Raw genomic sequence first — 22,174 nt, 5'->3', positions numbered from 1 at the left:
TGAAGTCACATGTAATGACTGTAAAAAATCGTCCTTTCGATTAAAATAGTTGGATTAACGATCATATATCTGCCTTGCGGAGCCTTGTAGTGATGCTGCACGGAAAGGGAAGTGGGTGACTAAAAAAAGTCTTATTAGTTGGGACAGAGGAACGGGAACGAACGCACGTTGCGACACCACTGAACCATTGTGGTTCGAACTCAATCGCCTCCCCATCTGGACCAATTTGCTTCGAAAATTTAAACATAGCAAGTAGACCAGACATTGCTATCCATATAGACGCGTCGGCAAAATGTCGACCAACGCAAATCCTGCAGTATCACAAAGTTATCCGATGTCATATGAAAAGAAGAGATATTATAACAAACCTTCTTCCAAATCCAAAGGCCATATCGACGGTGTCGTCATTGAGGTCGCCATCGGCGTTCAGGAAGCGTTCGGGAGAGAATTGTGAAGGATTTGGGTACTTCTGTTCATTTTGTGACATCGCCCTACAAAGCAGTTAGCCTCCGGGTGATCCCTTGGACATGCGGACTCACCACACATTCGGCACGATAATGGTACCTGTTTACGAGGCTAGCAATGAAATTCATTAGAAAACATGAAATTTCGTGCCTTTGGGTATGTAGTACCCCTCATACACATCGCTATCCACCGACGCATGGCTTACTGCTACACAATTCCGTAAGAAATGGGCGGGCGCCTGAAGACTGTACACGTACATAGGGGCAAAATCGGATGCCAACGAAGAGTTTCCCGAAGGATAGCATCGATATATCGCAGGGACGATCTATCTTCGAAAGTCGGCAACCTTGACGTGCCAACGACGGCATCAATAAGAGCGTGGGCTTTCACCTGAACTTCCGGGAAGAGCACCATGGCAAGGATGAATACTTGCAATACCGAATCTGTCTAAGTGAAAGTTAGAGCAGTGCAAGATAGATCTTGAAAACTGGATACCGTTTCGGAAGCAGCTGCTCAAGTAGTTCTCGTTAATATTGTCTCGACACACCGTATCCGACTGGCACTCACTTCCAAACGCCGTAGCTGCACATTCCTTGATGACTGTCATCTCACCAGAAGTATCTTTTCCGTCGATCCGTCTGAGGGCGTTTGAAACCATGCACGATTGGGCTGTCCCTTCAGCCTTTTGGGACATGTCAGGTGCGAATATGCGAGAACTCGATGGCATACCATTCTTTTGAGCACATGTTGGAAAGGATTGTTCATCCACTCTTGAACACGTTCTCGTGACTGGATAGCCTTCCTCTTGATCGACATGCCAGGGAACCATGCTGGTAGTCGAAGAACTGTATAAATAGCATCCAGTTGATCCCGTAAAATACGATTGAAGACTCACGACTCGGAAATGCGATGAACACAGCAGCCACCTCAGGTCTGAGTTCTTGCACGGCCAACTCGAGAGACTTCCCGATGAGCTCCACCAATGGGTCATCGTGCTTTGTATCATAGTCGTATGAAGCCGACATTATGACGGAAGACGAAAATCTGGCAGAGAATCCAGGCGTTAATGATACACCGCACCGACCGGTGGGAGAAGACTTACACGCGAATATGGTTTAGGAACTCTTCTGGATTATCAAGCATGTTATGGATAAGCTGTTGAGCTTTCCGCTGCTGCATTGGACGGTAACTTAGAGCTGCCCTCGCCCTGAATGCTTCATGGAATATCCTTCTTTGGCGACGCCAACGAGCTCCGTATTGCATCAGTATGGTGTTGAAACCGAACCCGAGACTGTTAAAGATGCTGTGTCAAGGACTGCACTGGCTGATTAATTAAATGTAGCGCCTACAGAACATTCGTTGGAAGCTCCGGCCTGTCAGAGTAGTTGTATGACCGCCTCTCCAAAAGCTCGATCGCCACTTTCTCCGAGTTGACCACAACAATGTGTTGGCCAAAAAGGTGCGAGTACACAATATCGCCTGCCAGGAGACCATTTAGCAAAATTCGGCGTAGTGATATTTAAGTTTTCGTGACATCGCACTCACCGTATTGTTTACCCCATTCCGTATAAGCCAACCATGGGGCATTGATGTCAATCCCCCGGATATTGCCAATGATTGGCATAGGCCGCGGTCCCGGTGGCAGCGGAAGCACTTTTCTCCTCTCCATGCTATAACAGACAGCACCAACGAGAGTGGCACAGATCAAGGCGCCAATGTAGCTGTCTCTCCAACCCGACGACATGATGGGGATGAAAGAATTGTGTTTGGGGCATGTCCATTTATATGCATATGCTGAGCAATTTTTTTTTACACATTTCAATTAGTGTATTAGTCTTCGCGTCCAGACCCCAGGGCTGGTCCCATTAATACCTGTGGTGCGTAGTTCGCCGCAAATATTATAACGAGCTCGGAAGCAACGCGCCTGGTGTGCCAGTATACAAAGTTGGTTCCACATGTCCGCGAGTTACACACGTACAACTTCCGGTGAGTACTTACTAGGAGAGAACAAGATGTCTTGACGACCGGTACGATATCTTTGAATGTGCAGATCTAGGTGTTTACAGACATGCCGAGGATAATTTGAAGCTTCAAAGTGCTGCTTAACTTGAACTTGAAAATGTCGTTGTCGATGTCGGCTTCACCTTACGGCCGTCCTCTCGTAAATTACTTCGACGGACCCTGAACCTTTCCTGACTTGGCTACCACCGCGTCGGCTAATGTTAACGTCAAGTGGCTACGTGCCTAAACCTCACCATGTAGTACTTGACAGGCATAGCAGTTTCATTGCTAGATGTCCTCCTTAACCTGATACAATTTCACTCCGCAATTTTTTATTTAATTTTGTCCCTCGTCGATCATCCAGCATCGGAGACACCAAAATTTCCCAATCGGTTCGGAAACAGTTGATTAGGGTTCCTCGGCGAGCGTGTTTCTAATAGGGTCCGGATGTGCTAAAGGCCGCCGGATCTGGGATCTGAAGCTTTCTATCCCCTAGCATTTCATTTCGTTTGTTTCTAATAATAATTCTTCATGCACAATGTACATGTTCAACGCAGTAAGACCATGATATCCTCTGTCTCGAGTTTCAGTGAATTGAAACCGTTCGGTGACCTTGATACCCATACAAGTTACGAGATATACCGATGACACTAATATAAATTCAATGCGACGACAAAGCAGTCAAGCAAAGTGTTTCATAACAAAAACCAGTCATCACTCCAATCCGATCTGCAGATTCATCCCATAGTAAAAGTCGAAGAATCACCCGTGAACGTTTGAATGTCGATATACTGCCCAAGAGCGACTTTGAATCATCGTAGTATGTGTCCCGCTGCAGGTGTTCTATCCTCGATGGTCCTGTGTAAAACAAACTCACCATCGGATATCAACCATGCTCATGTCAAGTACCTAAAATGACGTTAGTCAATGAATATGCATATCTTACATTTGAGACGTGCCTTGCTCGTCCGATTCCATCGGTACGTCGTCTAAGGATGCAAATCCGTCCTCACTACCACCCACTCCGTTCATCTGCCTGTCCACGGTGAGGAATGTCCACTCTAGTCTCAGATTATTCTGGTGGTATTCATAATAATCGGGTCAGAACGAAAGTACAAGGAAAGCATTCGTGATGGAGTGATAGACCTGCCCGTGAGTTACATAACAGAACAACCATGGACCCTTACGTGTCTTTTATCTGTCCTTTTCTCACACTCGGTTGCACGTAATCGAGGGTCTGACGTTTATATTTCGCCGTTTCCATTTCGCGCTAACCACGGACTCGCTGTGTCCATGATTCTTTTTTTTTTCTCCCGCCACATCGGTATCCTGTGATTCGTACTCCAACCCTGGCGGAAAATTACAAATGAACATGCGGCGGGTGCAAGTTGGGGAAGTCTTTGAATGCTTCCCGTCTTGGATCATTTCCAATGGCATCAATTCTCCCAACAAGCGGTTTCAACAGCTCATCGAACTACGCACCGAGAAATTTGCTATTGGTTGATCTTTAAAACGGATTTCGGTAGGAGACCGGACAGCTCGACGACTTGCACAGAGCGCTGTTGCAATCGACGTGCCGCAGCTAATGCCATTCAAAGTCAGAAATGAAGCGACGAGCAAGAAGACGCTGTTTATGGGATATACTATCACGTGTATCACCTTGCTTGCAGTGGCCCTTGATAACACGAAGCGTTGCTTATAATTTCACGCCGCACATACACTGCGAGGCGACATACATAATCATGTTTTAGAGCGGAGCTACGATCTCATGTTATCCACACATATAGCTGGGTAAACGCACCAAGTCTACCAGGCTCTTCTGGTACCAACCACCACATTCAGTCAAGCCACCACCAAGCTACCGTCAATCTGTCAAGATGAACTTCAAATCCCTTGCTCTGCTCCTCACTGCCGCTGCAGTCCCTCAGGTTGTAGTCGCGGGACCGCTCGCCTACGCCATTTGTCAGACAGGCAAGTTCCAATCACACCATTGAGCACCGTCGGCTAGACCTGTTGAGCAGGATGCAATGGCTTGGCCGTTGCTTGTTACGCCGGCGCTGGATTCACATTCGGGGTCGCACTCCCTGCAGCACCTCCTGCGTTGCTTGCATGTAATGCGGGCCTGGGAGGGTGTATGGCGGCTTGTGCCGCAGTCGCGCTTGCACCCACTATATGAGTGGGTCCCATCGTGAATGCGGCGACAAGAACACAGGCCCTCCCCTCAAGTGTGATGGGAACGGCTTTTTTTTTTTTTTGTAACAGCTGTGTATTGTATGATTTCTCATCTTGTGCATCGGTCTTGTGTCGGTCATGTTCTGTGGCTCGTACGTAGTCTGTGACTGCGTTTCATCATCCGTCTGTATTATCAGTATACATCTTACGACTTCCTCCTATGCACTCGTAGCTATTGTTTTTTCTTCTTGGTTTTAGTCATAGCGTTTCGTTTCGTTTGTCTCTGAAAATAATTCTTCATGCACAACGTTCGATGCAGTGAGACTAAAGTTACCGGGGTGCAGTTCTGAACTGCCCGAACTGGTTCCAAACCGTGAACCGCACCATCGGTGCAGTGCGGTTACGGTTAGGTTCGACTGACGCACGCTGGGAGAGGTTCGTGGTTCGGGCACTGAGCGTTTTGTATGAACCATAGGGAACCTGTTCGAACCGTAACCGCACCATATGTACTAGTAAATAATCACCTTGAGAAAGAGGAATCTTGGTGTCTGTTTTGGTCGTGCAGCCGGCAAAAATTCAACAAAAATACAAAGTACTATTCAACTGCATGCAGCCAGTGTGATACACTTCAAAATGCCTCTGCAACTCGATGCTCCAGCACTCAATCCTGATAGATCCCTAAAAAATGCCGAAGAGATGGAATGGGTTCACTCTCCTACTAGTGAACCTGCATCATTGACTCTCAAAATACCAGCGAGGAATAGTAAACCATCCTCACCAACCCCATTCAAGGCTCCTCTGTGCCTTGCGAGCGTGCATTTTCGGATGCTGGGCTGACAGATACCAAACGCCGTGCACGTTTACTTCCAGCAAACTTTGGTGACATTCAAATTGTAAAGAATAAGTACAAGAAGGAGCGGAGGCATCACGAAGCTGAGATGGAAGCCAAGGACGCTGCGCGGAGACAACGTTGGCTCGACGACGCTGTCGACGAAGTGCAGTTGGGTGCGAAATAGCTCTAATACCTATTTTTTTCAATTTTGGTAGTAGAAAAAGTTCGAACCGGTTCGCACCTGAACAGCACCATATAGGACCGGTTCTTGACCGAACCGTTGGCTAATGTTCGTGTTCGATGGCCTTGAGATATCATGAACAGGTTCGGGTTCGGGTTCGGGTTGTCATACCTCGAACCAGTCTTGAACCGCACCCCGGCAACTTTAAGTGAGACCATGATGTCGTCGATCTCGAGTCTCAGTGAATCGAAACCGTTCGGTGACACTAAATTATAAACTGAATACGATGACATGGTAGTAAAACAAAAAGCGTCCCATAACAAAAACAAGTCAAAGCCAGTCACCACTCCGATCGGATCTGCAGATTCATCCCACAGTAAAAGGTGAAGAACTACCCGTGAACGCCGATATACTGCCCAACAGCAACTTTGAATCGCCGTAGTATGTTATTCGGTATGTCCCCACTGGCGTCCCGTCCTCGATGGTCCTGTGCAAGTGATCAGCCAACCGCACAGTTTCGCACTTTTAAAAACTCACCATCGGATATCAACTGTACTTGTGCCAAGCACCTAAAATGACGTCAGGAGATGGATATGCATATCTTGCATTTGAAAACATACCTTGCTCGTCCGATTCCACTGGTACGTCGTCGAAGGATGCGAATCTGTCCTTACTACCACCCACTCGCCGTCTATTTGTCTGTCCACAGTGAGGAATGTCCCCTCTAGTCTCAGATTATTCTGGTGATATTTATAGTCAAGACAGAACGAAATAGAGGGAAGGAGATGGGGTTGAAAGACATACCCGTGGGTTAGCACCAACAAATCGCACAGCTACAGTGTCTCCCGCGTGATATATGCCACTCTCGACATCAGCGAGGACGTCTCCAAAGTGCTTGAAAATAGGAGGATTGTCAACGAGCACTGAGGTCTGCGAGTCATGAGTCACTCATTGAAGGACACGTCGATGTTAGACCCGCCTGTAATGAGATTGCCTTGCTCGTCTGTTCCGGAGGAGCTGCATTGGATGACGGGATCCCAGTAGCATTCGTCGCGAGGTACGGAACGAGCTCGCTGTACTTGTTGATATACGCCTCAAGCGTGGCTGGCAACACAACCCGTCAAAACATAATTTCCTGCAAGAAGCTCGAAGGGCAAACTCACCAGGTCCAAATATCGTACTAGCACCTTCGTATCGCTGCACACTATACTCCTCGCGCGTCGTGACGTAGTGTCCGTATGTGTTCGCAGGACCCGCAATCACCACGTACGCCCTATCGTCCAGGACGCCCTCCGCAATCAGCCTCGCCCTCAGCGCATCCCTGCACAAGAAACACATCTATCAATGACCAAAGATCAAAAACCCAAGCACAGAATGTACCCACCTCATCCTCCTCCCCGCCATAGTCGTCAATTCCCCTGGCATCACAAGAATCACGAATTGCCCCACCCTCAACATCTGCACGTCCACTATCCCAGGCGACCAATCGTACGGCTTATGGTTGTATCCCGAGTTCAGTAATATGGGCTTGGGGTAGTGACATGCGATTTGTTCTTCTGAAGGGGCTGGAGTGATAAATCTTTTGACGACTTCCCAGAAGGGGTTTTGGGAGGAGGTGTTATCTCCTTGGATGAAGTCGAAGGCGCCGGGGCCATCACTGAAGGATGTGTTATGTAATGGGAAGTGGTCAAGCGACATGGGCTTACGTGGTTCCGCCCGCGAAAGAGTAACCTAGTGGGAGTCGGCTTAGGAGGGAGCGATAACGGAGGAAGATGAAACACTCACCAAGAGCAGCGGGGCATGTTCTCGCAAGCGTCCCATTTGGCAACGTAAACGTATAAGTCGTCCTTCAACTATATTAATCTCACCGCTAACTCAACGATGAAACGCAGCTTACATATCAAGATATACATGCACGCTTTTCACACTCCCGCTCACAGCGGTCATATTGCTGTCTTCCATCACAGTCCGTGTTGCTTCAAATTGTGCCTGCCCGATTAGCCTGTTGGATTCAAAATCCGATGTGCGGAAGCCGGGACCCCTTAATATGCGGAGAGGAAATAAGTTATCATTGTGTGTTTTGGTGCAAGTCATGAAAGGTGATCCCAAGACTGCTCCGTGTTTGCTGTTCGTTTCAACAACAGGAACGCGGTGCAGCATACGACATGGGTCACAAACCACAAAAGAAATGATGCAATAGAAAGTGAATGAACAGCGCAGCGTATTGCAACTATAACAGAGATGCCAAAAGTAATGGTGGAAGAACAGCAAGTACGCTGTCTCTTGCTGTGACCAGGGGGGAACCTGGCGGGCAAGAGACAACATACTCGCTGGCTCGACCGGGACGATCGAGTTATCGAAATCGAACGTGAAGAATGCAAAGAACGAACAACCAAGTGAAGAGAAAGGACGAAAGGAAAAACTCACCGTCCGTGACAGTCCTCAGTCCGATTACCACATGTCGAGTGCTCAAACTCACAGGGTTGACCATCCCATGGTTTTCCGGGTGATTCGCAGTAAGCGCCCAGGCTATTAGAGGCGAGTAGGGGGAAAGGGATTATATGTGGATATGTGCATGCGGTAGAATATATGCATGGGTGCAGACCGGGAGGTGGATTATATGTGTCGTAGAAGGGGAAATGTGTATATATATGCGCATTGTCGAGGAGGATGCAAATGAAGTCAATACATCAACATTCTTGACACTGCAACAGAAGGCTCACGTATTCGGGGTGGTGTCGCCCACATTGGCTTCAAGTGCCTTATTTCAACATGAAGGAAGGAAGGAGGCATGGTAACTCACATTGAACGAACCCTGCAACAAAGGAGTTGTTACCAGGCATCGAGGAAGGTTCGATGTATGCTACTGAAGCATTAGATATGCCAAATGTGGGTGAGCAGAAACTCACATTCGTACATCCACGCTGCCATGCCCTTGTTATCACCGCTCACCAGGGTATTGTTCTACCGCCTTGAGTTTTTTTGAAAATCAAGCACGTAGAAACGTTCACGTACCTCATACAAACTCGTCCCATGCACCGGGAAAAAGCTCAGCAATCCCATCGCATCTCCATTCCCATTCTCGAAGCCCAAAACCGTCACCGTCGTGTCCTGATTTTCCTCATACATCGCTCTTTCCCACTCCGGATTCGCCAAATACGCACTCGGGCTCCGATTCCGATTCGCATTGAGCAGCGTCGTGTTTCCGAGCTTTATATTACCCGGAACGAGTGAGTTGTGTGCGTCTGCGATGGCTTTGAGGGTACCGGAGACGATGGCAGCTGCAGTTTCATTCACGTATCCGAGGGAAGTGACTTGTGGGAGGAGGTTCTCGAGATAACCGCCAACGCCGCTGTGGGCATGAGTTCCAACGAGAGCAGTGTTGGCGGGTGTGTAGAGGTCTCCATAGAGCGATTGAAGGGAGGAGAGAATGGTTCGTCGGATGCCGGTGTCGCCCATGCAAATGTCTGGTGGAGTTGAATTGGAGGGTATAAATTGGATATAAATGACGTACCAGAGTTAATGAAGAGAACACGTTCAGATGGGTTGGAACCGTCGGCGACGATAAACGCGCGGCTGCGCTGGCGCATGTGGAGGCCAGTGTCGGTTTGTGGCAGGAATGCATAGCCCTGACGCGCTACTTAGGTGGTAGATGCGATTAGAGATGAAGTAGGACGTACCATCATATTTGTCTCGACAACTGGGCTGTTGGAGGTATCATAAGAGGCACCCGAAGAACAGCAAGAGGGCAGCGAACGTACCCAGTAACATCCCCAATGCCTGTAGCACAGATTCTCAGTATCGCACTAGCTCTCTAAGACTGTGCTCACCAAGCCCGATCAGATATTCCCCACTGCTGCTACTACCACCCTGGGCCTCGATAGTTGGCGAACTAGCAGCAAAGAACGTAGCTAGATACATGACGAATAAACGCATGGTGTCATGAATCCAATTGAATGGAAAGGCGGAGTCTGCGAGTGCTGTGGAGAATGATGGGAGATACATCTTTGCTTTGGCTCATGCGAGGTCTTTATGACTGAGTTTTGCACCTAACGGGCTGCAGGTGAACGTGTGCTTAAAGTCGGTTGATACGAAGAATGAGAATAACGTACTGTATTTGGGATTGGAACGGGACTTGTGATTATTACTGGATGAAAAGGATTCAAAAGGATGATTGGGAACGGAGAGGATGACGTTAGGGAGGATGGGAACCGTGTGGGAGTAAGTTCACGGAGCCGTGCGAGCCTCGAGGTATGTAATTCATTGACCCCTATCTGGTGCCACTAACACAGAGTGTACATAGGTGTTGAGTCAGTCAAGGCAAAAGTAGTAAAATGCGCCCGATGATCTGATGCCATCTGGCACACGACAATCCAACGGTCTGTATTTTCACGTAAATCTCTCCTCAACTTGACCATTCCGTTGATGTACCTAGACTGATCAACCTATCAACCAAGTGTTTTGCATTAAGCAACCAAGAACGTTCTAATTGCAGCGAGATACATGAAACTTGTTCTCTAGTACACGGCATCCTCAACCGAACAACGCACGATTCGCTGTATCGATAAGCTCGTTGTTCTCGCCACCCCTTGATACGAACGGTTCGAAACCCAATGCCCGACGTCCTTGGCTAGTGGTGATATCCTGTGCCGTAGCTCGTCCTATGAAAGTAGATTCGCCGGAGCCTCCCGGGAAGTCCCTACCAACATTGAGCAGTCAGCGTCACGAGAATCGCCCGAGACGAAAGACATACGGAGCGGGAAGACCGTGAACGAAATTAGCTCGTTGGTCCCGAATGTATGATGCGCTAAGCAATGCAGAACTTGAGTTGAACTTAGACTATTAGCTACAAAAGACTCACTTTTTCACGGAAAGCGGGACTGCAGGAATATAGAAAACCGACGAATCATTTTGACCACCGTGCAGTTTTTCAACAGAATGTACAGTGTCGCAGTGCCCTGACAGCGCGAACACAATCAAGAAATGTAAAGAGTATATAAGAAACCACATACAGTAAACCTGATCACCAGGTTGAATCTCTGGAATGCTCGTCATGGTCTCGCCGAGTCTCAAATGCGGGTGCGTTTCTTCGTTAAGCTCCTGCCCCTTGCCTGGTACACTTCCTGGAAAAGAGCTACCTTCCAAGTCTAGCTCCCACTCCCCACCATCAGGGTTAGGTCGGAAGAAAGGACGAAGTATGATGTACGCCGTCGCTAGGGAGAGCATGGGAAGTACGCGAAGTGTACCCTCACCGACGCCAGTTGTGGAGAGTGAGGTCCAGCCTTGCCAACAACGGAGCACAGAACATTGACCTCTTCAAGCTTTGTGAGCGTACATATAAAGGAGAACGTAGAACACATACGGTGCATTATATAGATCTTGCTTTGCATCCATGCGCCAGGACACATCAAATGGGTCATGTAACTTCCAACCAGCTCCGCCTGCTAAGATTCGGCGAAAGACCCTACGGTACGCAGGGTCCTCCCAGCGCTCGACACTACCCCCATCGATATGAGGACCAAGTGTGAACGATTTGTCGCCAGGAGTACGAATGCGCAAGCGGTCGAAGTAGCTAATAGGTGTACTAAAGCAAACGTGCTTGTTTGATGGGTCGTGCCAAAGCTGAAGGAGCTCTTGTTGAGTACGGAGAATGGCTGGATGAGTACGCGCCGCAATTTGAGGTTTGGTATTGTAGAGCTCGTATGCTTGAATATCGTTCGCTGGGAAGCCTACGACACGACATCGAGTCATCGAAAGAAGCGTGAGGGAAAGTACGGACCTTTGACAGGGTTTGCGGCGATATATTGCTTCAGTGACGCTTTCCACTGCAGCGCTTCCTATATGTACCACACTAGTCAATAAACCCGACTGGTATCAGTGATAAAGTGAACAGACCTCCTTTGGAACTGCGCCAGTGACTACAACAACACCAGATTTCTTGACATCATCCTTCTGGGTGTTGGACAAGCCGCGTTCAATATCGGTAAACGACACACGAGGAATAACCTATTTTCTTGACAGTGTTGGTCATGTGAAAAGCACTTGAATAGGTGCGTATACTTGTCCTCCCAAATTAACAATCTCCTTCGTCCGCTCTTCCAAAGCAGCTAGAACCTGCTTCCAAGCCAGCAAGATGCCCGCATGGGTTGCACCCATATCGGCGAGCACATCCTTCTTCAGCTGAGCGAACCGAGCTGGAAGTACAGCGACTTCGGTACTAGGTCCGAGTGTCGTGAACACGTCTGCGATCGTGCCTTCTTGTTTGGCTGCACGCTTCGTCTGTGCAGCTGCTGTCATCATTGTGCGGCTGCGTCCGAGTCCGGGAAAGTAACCGAGTGCTGAGGACATATCGTGCGGGCGCGTGAAAGATGGAGATCATGTTGATAGCAGGGATGCTAGCTAGGATGCAAGGACTGATTGTTAAGTTGCATACCTGGGAGCATTCAAGCTCCGATGTTTGAGTTACGGGGCCCGAGGATCTCCGAGGTGATTATTCAGGGGCTATATACACATTCGGACAGCAAACATAGCATCCTGGTAGCTAGAGTGACCAATCCGTCTATGAGGCAAGCCGTCGCCTGGTAGCAAACATTACTTGAATGCGTCTTGCAGACAAGTCGAATTCAAAATCCACTGATCAATTCAACAGTGCATGAGATAGGCTGTCAGTACCTCGTGAGCTAAGAATTGGGTATGAAATTGACTCACCTGACCGTCTTATCATCCAATCAACATGATCTAAGCTGTACCGAATCCGATGCATCAGAACTTGCTGCATTGAGCCTCCGAGCAGTGAGTCCAGACAACGAATTTTTGTGGGACAGCAAACTATTTGCCTCCATCGACGAGTATTCAAACCGAGTCGCTCAAGGGCCAGCATTCTATTGCGTATGCAACAAAACCAGTACCCACATGTACATTGCCGACCCATGCTACATCGAGCTTGTCACCTAGTCCACCCCCGCCAATTCCTCCACGGATCCAGTAATTCATCTGTAGAACTTCGGTGGCATAACGTCTACCCACCACTGCGGCTCTCTGCCCGTGAACTTGATGAGTTCATCAACCTGTTTCTGAGTAGGACGCCAATGATAACTGTCCGGCTGGTCGCTGAAAATGTACAACACGCAAACAGCATCGTTGTCCATGCATTCCGCTGGAATTATCTGTCCGGGAGAAAAAGAATTGCTAGAGCAGTTGACAACTGAATGGACGTGGAAGTTTTTTTTAAAGCTGTAGCTAGGGTTTGCATGGGCATTGGTCCTAGCCATCGTTTCGGGAAAGTCTGGATGTAGGTTGGCGAGGAAGGAACGAGCCGTTTCATAAAGCCACTCCCCAGACACGTAGTTAACGGTGGCATTGCGGGGGTGGAAAGATTATATTGATACGGTTTCATTTAGATCGTCTGGTACGTCCAGAATCGCGCTGTTGGTCTTCCTTGGCTTCACCAAGCTGAGCAAGAGCAATTGAGAGGAATGTCAACAAATAACACCTGGACGCACCTGCATACTAGACATCGCTCCATCGAGGCTTTGGAATGATTGTTGAAGCATTGTTCAAGTAACGGGGGGGACGTTCGGAGTTGTGCAGCTTCAAATTCCATCGACTTCTATCTGACAAAACTAACTCCGACTTCAGCGTCAGTCGTGAGGTCAAACGGTTGCCCATCCGGCCATCGATAAATCCGACCTCTCGGTGGCCTGCATTTTCACGTGCTCAACGTTCCGTTGCTTGCCAACTTGGAACAGTCAAACTTTCAAGAATTGAGTACTCGTATCCAGCAGTACTAGTCAATGTTTTTTCGCAGCAAGATCATACATACAACTTCATCAGGATATCTGCCAGGATATATCAAACCATGGGTCGTGTGACCTCTAGCCCACGTTACCTCTTCGTGAGTGAGTGATCTCGGGCTGTAAGCTGACGCCGTCCGATTTTCCCAAGTTCAACTTCAAGGCAAGACCCAGTGAAAAGCGGACATTCAAGAACAGAGCTTGGAGGAGACGTCGACACAATTTCAGCCAGTCGTAGGTTGATCTGGTGGTATGTATCATCACTATACGCTCTGCTCATGCTTGATCTCTACATTGAGCTTCGCCCATTCTCGGCCCAACTAATAGTCTCTAAGTCCAATCACCTTCCAAGTCCATCGTCCTGCACCGCCCAAAGTACCAGTGTAACATGGTCGCTAACCTCGGAAAGCCCTCACCGCAGACGCTATGACCGAGCCATGCGTTCAAAAGACTGTCACCGTGGGTGTCTGGGAATGCCTCCATGGAATCAATAGTCTCTATACCTGGACCACCGAGATCGGAGAGACTAAGTGAGTCTTACACCAAATTTTTCACCAAAGCTCTCGCCCCGATTATCACGAACCAGGCATTGCATGACAGATATTTGGTCAACTCATAACCATTCTCGAATGTCATGCACTATCTGCTTCGTGAATAAGAATTAGTGCATACTCATGAGGATGGATGGTCCAGCTGTAGAGCGACGGGGCCTACCCCAGAGCCTCTTGGTGTCCACATACACATCTCCATCTATGGCTTTGTCCCAGTGATATTATGACAAGCCTACTTGCAGCTTGGTCCTTGGGCCATTCGGCATGGGGGTACTGCTTCACCAACGTCATCTGGGCCGTTCAACAGTGACTCAAACTTCAACGTCGATGGTTCCCTCCATCACTGACAAAGCATGCAGTCGTTCATCGGGCGCCTGCTTTCATTGGTATACAGTAAGTGTACAGTAAGAAGGGATTCCAAGTAAGTACATATCCAAGATAAGTCATATCAAAGCATTTATCATGATTTTCATAACACCCGGTACCACTTATCAGTCGGCTAACCCGCAGGCCCAAACCTTATCCCACATGTAAAAAAACTGCCAAAAGTTTGCCCGATCTTGTGTAACCTCGAATGAAACACCATTTGATGGAGTACTCTTCTCTCCAGGACGGGTCACAGGAAACGGCGGTGTCACCCACGGGAAGGATGCAGGGTCCTGCCTGAACAGGGAAGCAGACACCGTGAGCCGCTCTACATGCAAGTCCAGTCCCACTGTGTCATCGATATACGTGAGTATGTCGTAGGGGGCATCCAGGTGCGGGTAGACTACTGAAAATGTTTCGAGGCTCTTCATGCAAGCCCACGGAATGTCGCGCATCCACGCACGCAGCGGGTGTTCCGGGGATACTAATCCCATGCTGAAGTCGCGAAAAATGTCACCCTCCGTCCCAATATTGGCCAGGTAGGTGAGATGGGGGATTGATGCGAGGAAAACAGATCCTTTTCGAACGTGCTTGAAGATATCCCAGTTGATGCAGTGGCCCATTATCGTCAGACTTTGGGTTTTCCCAGGGAAAAGGGCATGTCTGCGGTCGGCATCGAGATCTGCGCAGGAGGTCCTCACATCTTCCACGATCTGAACAACAAGCTTTAAATTGTACCAGTCAATCGCAAGTGCTGGTGCAGCGAGCAACACCGGAACCAGCAAGTTCAGGTACAGCTTGCTCTCAGAATCTCGGCAGCGTTGTTCTACCAAGTCATTATGACTAATCCACATCCTCTGTACGGCGGAGGTATAGTCGAAGAAAAGATCGCTTTTTTCAATAGCGTACACTTCCTGGATAAGCAGAGTGGTTGCGAACATTCTCATGCTGTCACATCGGTGGAGCGAGATGGTGTGCAGGAATTCGGGGAGGATCGTGCGTCTCACAAGTCGAGAGACAAGACATAGGGAGAGAGCGGTTGCATAGGGATTTTTATCAGCATATTTCTCTCTTTGGGAAAACGTCGGTCTGGCCGCATATTTGAGGATCAGGAGGGCAATCTCAAGAGGAAGGTCACTAAATCGAAAGCTGATAGCAGGCTCCATGACAGGGGAGTAAGATGCTAAGCTGGTTGGAAGGAGCCATACCTTAAATACTCGCCTCGTGAATTGTGGCATCACATCCACAGCAATAGACGCACATTGTGTGCGGGACCACAAGTTGTGACCCGGTGGCCCAGAGCAGACTTATTGTTTCTTCTAGGTTTCACAATGTGTTATTGTCCTGTGGAAATTACTATTTCTTAGTCGTCACAGATTATCATAGCAATGATGCGGATGTGGCACGAACCATAGAGCCCACCTTCCTACCAGATTCGACGGTGCACACACAAACTCATTCATGTTTCGTCATGGTGCAACTCTCACAATGCATGGTTTCCAGGAAAATGTCACTGCACTCGAGCAACAGGTGACAAGGATGCCCACTAAAGTATGAAATCAAACCTATTTCTAAGTCGATTAAGCACTTGCCGTATTTCTCAAACTGATCCCATAGCACCCTGTCTGTGACTCGGAGCCACATATTTACCGGGTAGATGCAATCGCCAACTTCGATTAGTGAGCATCCATGCGCAGGTGAGTCAATGCATAAGCTGCGCCTCTATCTTGAGGTTGTTCGACTATGGGTGCTTAATCGATGTTGCGTTGAGGTGTAGAAGGATTTAAAGACTGAATCAAAAGTGATGATACATAGAAGATGATGCCACAGGATTTTTACCGTGACTTGAGCACATGACACTGAAGTAGAGAACAACATGAGAGAGAGGTGTATACAAAAGCATGATGACTACACCGCGTATATCGAGGTAATTTGTACAAAACTTGGGATTCTATATTCCGGTGTACGTCACGTGCATTGGGATGTAGAATCCATGATCAATAACTGGCAAAACTAAAGCAGACGACAGCAATACAACACAAAAGAGCTATACACCAATATGAATGAAACCAATTCTTTGCTCGAGCCCCGTTTTCTTCTCGGAGCATGTAGCACGCTCAAGTGTCTGGGTCACCTTTGTGAAGTCCATGACAACGCTATCATCCAATTGCTTGAACGTGCTCTCGTAGAAAGCTTCAACGACGTGTTTTGCGACAGCGTTGTCGATCTTCCAGTGTGCCAACGACACCCTCGAACTCTGAAAATTGCAGGTGACTTCGGCGGGTGTCCCCCTCGTCGCCAATGACGATATTTCATACAGACAAGAACGCAAAAATTCGGCGTACGAATTGTATTTCTCCGTGATATCGAGCTGCGTTAGAGTGTATCTCTCTTCACGAAATGAGATTGTGAGGTTGCGTTCGGTCCTGCTTACCGTGGCGAGCTAGGTGCACCAAGCTGTTCTGTTTTTGAAAGCTCCAAATACACCTACTCATGTGGCTTTGTCACAAGAAAAATTGAAATAGCGGTACGGTCGGCCGTCGCAGCCACCGAGGTTCCAGAGAAGTTCAAGCTTGCCTCCAGTGCCTCCTCGAATCGACATTAATGGATACATCGCCCGGAAGAAGGTTGAAATTTATTTGCGCCGACGACTGTAGATTGAGCGTGAGGATCACAAAACAGATACGAAGTGATATAGTAGTGACTCACCTAAACCTTCAAGTCTGAATACTGGCCTTCTAAGCTACCAGGCATGATGGTGCGGGCGGTGAAGCAACACAAGGATCGAAGATGCGCTGAGTGGTGGGTAAAAATATCTGGGAAGATGTACGAGTGGCCGCCCAGTAGATGGGTGTGTCCTTCAAATGTTGGAGGAGGGCAGAGTAGCACGCATTTCCGGCGGTTTATGTCCACAGAGCAGTGCTGAGTCAGCACTGCACGGTGGACATGCGGCCCATGCTCTGATCCCCTTTTTTGCTTTCAATTCAAAACGCATCTACAAATCAATACAACAATAAAAACTACTGGAAATACGACGGCTAAATCACTCTTCCTGATGGTGTCCTAGCGGCAGCGGTGACGGCAACCATGCGTTAGTCATTCTCATTCTAGCTGGGAAAATCACTTGAGGCAACTATCAATCGAAACGACATCACGGTCTATCCGCAAGCTCATCCTCGCCTGTCTAAAACACCTCTGCGAATGCAGCAGTACTACAGATAACAGCTCTGCATCGTCGATTCGTCCAAGTCCAACTGCTCACAAATTTCAAAACCACTGTATTCCTTGCCACCACCTTCTCATTTTTGCTTTCATCACATCTTCACACTTGGAAATAGTGTCAGTGGATACGACTACATGCTGCAAATCATTGACGACCTCTGGCAAACTCAACTCCGAGATTACGGACTAAGGCGACGGAGATCTTGGAAGTATACAACGAAGAGTTATGTTTGCGGAGGAATTGGGATACATTTCACGCAGAGGGCAAGAATATGTATAATCAGCTCAGTGCTTGACAACAGCATGTTTTCGAACAGATCTACCATGTAATTCAGAGTTACGAGAGCAGGTTTTTCTTTGTAAAGGGTCGACCAGGACGAGGATAGTCTTTTTTGGTGAAAACATTATCCTCCGCATTGCGAGCACACGGAGACATCGTGCCCTTGGCAGCAGCTGTGCCCTCTGTGCAACCGCATATGACCGTGGACTCACAGCTCACGACATATTTGGAACTATTATCTGCGATGGCCGGTGAATTGCAAACAGTTTCCTTTGAGACTAGCTTATGCGACTACTTTCAATAGCTGCCAAGGCCTCACGCTCTCGCACAGTTCTGGATCTCCCAACGGATCCTTCGCTCATAGTCAGCTGTATGCTACATCTTCGCGTGTTCAAAAGCCGTCGAGATAGACTGCTTATTTCAAGAAGCAAACGAGGAGAAACATACAGCAAGTATTGTGCAGAAATATCTGCTTTTGTAGCGAAAGTTCTTCATGATACGAACAAAGAGCAACGACCGAAGGTCACCGCTTGTTTTATATAATGGTACGTTGAACTCTGAATTAGATTATCATTAACAGGATGTTGGCATAGTAGTTTATCATGCAGGCCCTGGCTAGCGACTGATATGTACACTGCAAAGACTTACAATTGATCATATGAACCATGTTGTCGAGCTGAACACATCTTATAAGTATCAACCACTCTTGCACCGATAGAACACACATCTTATAAGTATCAAACCACTCTCTTGGCACCGATAGAACACACCTCCCATCGACCATTCTAGCCGAATACTGTGGCTCAGGTCACATTCGTACTCGAGCACAATTGCTTCATCGCGAAAACCGTCATTATCACATTTATCGTAAATGGCCCCAGATTCCATTCTCACAATTGAAGCATAGTTTGGCGCAGATGTTTAACGACGAGACTTCTTCGGAAAAATTAACCACAATAAGTACCACGACACAACTCGGAATAAATCAAAACAAAAACCGCTCCCTACAGACTACCCGCCGATTGTAAATCTCGAGTATCTCCCGTACTATACGCTAATACTAGTTGCCACATGGACTTGCTCTTGGAAAGCAATTGAAGTCGTACCGGTTGCTGTATCGGAGTTGGCCACCACTGCCAGCTCAGCGTAATATTCTCGCACTCCAAGGATGAGGCGTGGTCCCAGCACGAACATCTGCACGGATATAAACATCTGAACGAAACCAGCAAAAATCTGGGAGTCCACGTAAGATATGTCCTGTAGAAATGATGAATCATGACCGCATGCAGAGATCGATGACAGATCGGCGTACCGTGTAAAACGTCAGAAACAAATAACTGAGTTCAAAACAAGAAACTGCGAGGAAGCTTGAACGTGCAGAACTTTAGCAAAACAGAGAGCCACATTCACATTATGAGCTCACCTCGCAAAGTAACTCACGTGAGTTTGCATTAACACCGCGAAACAGTCCCCCATAATACCTCCTGTTGAGTGTTGTCGCAATTCACGGAAGTGCTTCACAGCAATCCAGACTGCGAGACACAGTGCAAGAACCTCCCATAGAGTCCCAATTATCCAAGTCGTGGAATCCAAAAGTTGGACATCTCCCACATAGTCAAGCATGCACTGATAGGTGCCGAAGAGAACGAATTCCTCTGATGTTTGTCGATGAGCCTGGCGCACTTGAACATTGCATACATAAGTAAGCTTACCCCCTGTGACCTGCATCGTTATTATTGCCATAATCACTGCGTCGGCGATTCTGATAGACGAAAAGATGACAACCAGACATATCAGCACCTTTCTAGATCGCTGATACATGGCATATAATCGAGTGATCATGATGACTTGCATGATTATGTTTCAGTCAAGTCAATATCATGGAGGTGTATAGCTCACCGCCCAGTAATACATTCACTACCTCACCCATCCAAGTAAGTGTGTCGTTTATGATAAGGCCTGACAAATTGAGCAACATTAGTTATCAGCTCGGAAGATCGCAAGCTCGAAACTCACAACTGTGGGAGTCGTTATGTTGAATCAACGAGTTGTTTGAGAATCTCACTCACCCCTACATGATTAGTTTTTGGCGGGAATGGAAAGCATCAGTGCGAAACACTCACTGCATCCGTCGTCGAAACAGTTGGTACAGTGACTGTGTGCCGCCCGTCACAAAAAAAGAAGAAACAGAATCTATGCGATGAAACATACTCAACATGTTCATGCTGATTGTGAGAGACGGGTAATGAGCGCAATATCAATAGTTAAAACTTCCAAACGTACACAGCAAATCCTATTCCAGCATAGCGCAGCTAGGATATTTTGAAGTTAGCAAAACTTGTACTTGCCAAGCGTACACAAGGTACATACACTGAGATAGAGAAAGGTCATAAGGGACCAGCGTTGCCTCTACCGCGAATAAGTTGTACTTTCATGTCGTTCCTTTGATATGGGAGTCCGCTCACCCAGATCAGTTCAATCTATAACACAATGCTAAGCGAGTTGGTTGCCCCAGTAATGGATTGACCTACCTCTTGTCCGAACGTAAGTGCTAGAAACATCATAAGGATCGCAGTGACTCTTTTGTGCTTAGTCTTACTCACCCCAATCGTACATTATCCCGACAAGGGTGGCAACTACGAGATGGCAGCAAAGATCAGTCACTATTATCATGCGGCTGGCTCTCCACGAACCTATAAAATAGCTGGAAATAAGATTCCCATCGATGATTGGCCACCAACCGGGATCGTTCGAGACCAGGGTCATACTATTGGAGAATGTGAGTGAGCGAGTGGGAGAACTTGGTGGACGTGTGGCGATCGCATTCGTGCTTGATATATGACCATCCAGCGCTTATATCACCAGAATGAGATTTGAAAGATGATATATGGTCGGTATTTCAGAATGGCTTCTGAAATACGTATCCAGGGATATCGATGGGATCAAAGTCTGTTGGTGGAATTGAAATCTAGCAGTGACTCGCGCGGAGTGTTTTGAACGGCACAAAAGAAGTGTGATCTCCGAGGTATTTTTTTTTGCTACAGCACAGGGATTCTACCTTACCCCATTATCAATGACACCATGTAGTTCACAGGTTTGAACAGAGCCCAAGTTTCCCTGGTAACAGACATTCAGGTCAGCAAAGTTTTTTTAAACTTGTCTGAAATCCGCTCTACTTACGAGCAAAAATCCATAACCTTTCTTCCAATTCATGTACACACTGATTAGTGTAAATGCGATCAAAAGTACATGCGTTGTATGTCATGAAACACAATCGACAGGTGTAGCGACGAGGGCAGTCGTACAAAGAAAGTGGGAAGTTGTCCAAATAAGGGAAAGACGCGGTTGTACAAAAGAGGGCGTAGTGGTACAAAAACGACCAGGTGATGCGGGCAGGAACGGAGGCAATATGAACGATGACAAATGGGCGGTGATCGGTACATGCTTGATTGCGAATTTCATGAATATGCGATGACTCCAGTTTGGTAATTCATAAGTAACGACGGGATGGGGTTGATGCACTGGTGAATAGATAGATCAAGGTCGTCGACAAGCTTGAGGAGCGAACGGCCAGTTGGGTGAGGGAGAATTGAAGAGAAATTCGCCATTCGTCGAAGAAGAAAAAACTCCTCCATCCGTACAACAACCCGACCCAAGGACGCAGAGACAGATGTTGATGAGATTAAGAAACCGAAAAATAGAGATAATGAACTGCGCGTTTCGTGGGACGAGTGAGAGTGACAGTGGTCACCTAAAGAGGAGAACGAAGGAGTGTGCCCTAGCCAAAACGGACCTTCAAGGACAGAGCCGTAGATATATCGACATGACATGACCAGTTGTGACCATTTTGAGAGTCAAGGGCATTCGGCATGGGACATGGATATGAACGCTAGGATCCAGAGCGTGCAACTCTGAATGAGCAGTTCATGCTACTATGCGGTTTTGAGCGGCTGAGAGGACAGGAGGGCAAGTGGCCTAAGCTTCAGGTCATTAGTCTTAGCGTGGTAGCATAGTGATCTATGTGAAAAAGAAGGAGGAACAACATACTGCGCACTAGCCTTCTACTACTACCTGCCTTCAAGCACGGGGCAGTTGAAACTTGAGAATCGCCATTTCACCGCAGTCAGGGAAGTCAATCAACGCGTTTTGGCTTAGAGCTTACAATTCCATGTGTGAAAATGTATGACGCTGCGAATCGCTATCTCGTAGATGTAAGGACAGAGTCACAGCACCAGCGCTAACTTGCATAGCAGACCCATCCGGCAAGTTCCGGTGACGGTGGCAGTAACCGCAAAGGGACAGGACGCGCGA

At 47.7% G+C, this 22,174-nt stretch overlaps 6 protein-coding genes across 6 annotated transcripts; 1 reads left to right on the top strand and 5 right to left on the bottom strand.

Moving 5' to 3' along the window:
- Positions 1–61: 61 nt before the first annotated feature.
- BJ212DRAFT_1269615 (cytochrome P450) lies at positions 62–2,209 on the bottom strand (the record flags this gene model as incomplete). The annotated part of the gene is made up of 12 exons (XM_041330821.1): positions 62–119; positions 168–311; positions 369–491; positions 554–564; positions 602–672; positions 723–912; positions 1,013–1,147; positions 1,195–1,310; positions 1,361–1,509; positions 1,568–1,756; positions 1,815–1,944; positions 2,011–2,209. 12 exons carry the CDS (start codon positions 2,207–2,209, stop codon positions 62–64), a joined length of 1,515 nt encoding a protein of 504 aa, XP_041194208.1.
- Positions 2,210–5,271: 3,062 nt separating this feature from the next.
- Positions 5,272–5,654, top strand: BJ212DRAFT_1479974 (uncharacterized protein; the record flags this gene model as incomplete). Its single annotated transcript, XM_041339982.1, has 2 exons — positions 5,272–5,401; positions 5,431–5,654. 2 exons carry the CDS (start codon positions 5,272–5,274, stop codon positions 5,652–5,654), a joined length of 354 nt encoding a protein of 117 aa, XP_041194207.1.
- A 398-nt stretch (positions 5,655–6,052) lies between these two features.
- BJ212DRAFT_1349025 (Neutral/alkaline nonlysosomal ceramidase) lies at positions 6,053–9,881 on the bottom strand. The gene is made up of 19 exons (XM_041335446.1): positions 9,764–9,881; positions 9,482–9,700; positions 9,413–9,431; positions 9,332–9,356; positions 9,166–9,280; positions 8,667–9,118; positions 8,561–8,615; positions 8,455–8,514; positions 8,375–8,402; positions 8,079–8,180; positions 7,549–7,692; positions 7,437–7,498; positions 7,358–7,382; positions 7,036–7,308; positions 6,815–6,972; positions 6,631–6,755; positions 6,272–6,581; positions 6,189–6,220; positions 6,053–6,138 (listed from the first exon to the last, which is right to left on the bottom strand). The coding sequence occupies exons 2-17, from the start codon at positions 9,654–9,656 to the stop codon at positions 6,408–6,410; spliced, it is 1,992 nt and encodes a 663-aa protein (XP_041194206.1). The 5' UTR covers positions 9,657–9,700; positions 9,764–9,881; the 3' UTR covers positions 6,053–6,138; positions 6,189–6,220; positions 6,272–6,407.
- A 303-nt stretch (positions 9,882–10,184) lies between these two features.
- BJ212DRAFT_1269495 (DUF1479-domain-containing protein) lies at positions 10,185–11,948 on the bottom strand (the record flags this gene model as incomplete). Its single annotated transcript, XM_041330813.1, has 8 exons — positions 10,185–10,350; positions 10,405–10,458; positions 10,513–10,609; positions 10,664–10,965; positions 11,014–11,380; positions 11,431–11,488; positions 11,547–11,657; positions 11,712–11,948. The coding sequence occupies 8 exons, from the start codon at positions 11,946–11,948 to the stop codon at positions 10,185–10,187; spliced, it is 1,392 nt and encodes a 463-aa protein (XP_041194205.1).
- Positions 11,949–14,444: 2,496 nt separating this feature from the next.
- On the bottom strand, positions 14,445–15,874 carry BJ212DRAFT_126215 (uncharacterized protein). Its single transcript, XM_041330241.1, has 2 exons — positions 15,772–15,874; positions 14,445–15,705 (listed from the first exon to the last, which is right to left on the bottom strand). Exon 2 carries the CDS (start codon positions 15,597–15,599, stop codon positions 14,487–14,489), a length of 1,113 nt encoding a protein of 370 aa, XP_041194204.1. The 5' UTR covers positions 15,600–15,705; positions 15,772–15,874; the 3' UTR covers positions 14,445–14,486.
- Positions 15,875–16,408: 534 nt separating this feature from the next.
- On the bottom strand, positions 16,409–17,115 carry BJ212DRAFT_1298979 (uncharacterized protein; the record flags this gene model as incomplete). Its single annotated transcript, XM_041332772.1, has 2 exons — positions 16,409–16,804; positions 17,077–17,115. The coding sequence occupies 2 exons, from the start codon at positions 17,113–17,115 to the stop codon at positions 16,409–16,411; spliced, it is 435 nt and encodes a 144-aa protein (XP_041194203.1).
- Positions 17,116–22,174: the final 5,059 nt, after the last annotated feature.

The sequence above is a fragment of the Suillus subaureus genome (genome assembly GCF_016647635.1).
Source record: "Suillus subaureus strain MN1 chromosome Unknown BJ212scaffold_12, whole genome shotgun sequence".
Lineage (NCBI taxonomy): Eukaryota > Fungi > Basidiomycota > Agaricomycetes > Boletales > Suillaceae > Suillus > Suillus subaureus.
The sequence above is the reverse complement of the archived record's forward strand: the minus strand, read 5'-3'. Positions and strand labels throughout refer to the sequence as shown.

Coding starts and splice junctions, on each gene's coding strand:
- BJ212DRAFT_126215 (XM_041330241.1), bottom strand. CDS start 15,599: ATGCCACAATTCACGAGGCGAGTATTTAAGGTATGGCTCCTTCCAACC.
- BJ212DRAFT_1349025 (XM_041335446.1), bottom strand. CDS start 9,656: ATGTATCTCCCATCATTCTCCACAGCACTCGCAGACTCCGCCTTTCCA. Junction 8,616..8,666: donor ATGGGACGAGTTTGTATGAG/GTACGTGAACGT, acceptor TCAAGGCGGTAG/AACAATACCCTGGTGAGCGG. Junction 7,693..8,078: donor ACTGAGGACTGTCACGGACG/GTGAGTTTTTCC, acceptor CCGCATATTAAG/GGGTCCCGGCTTCCGCACAT.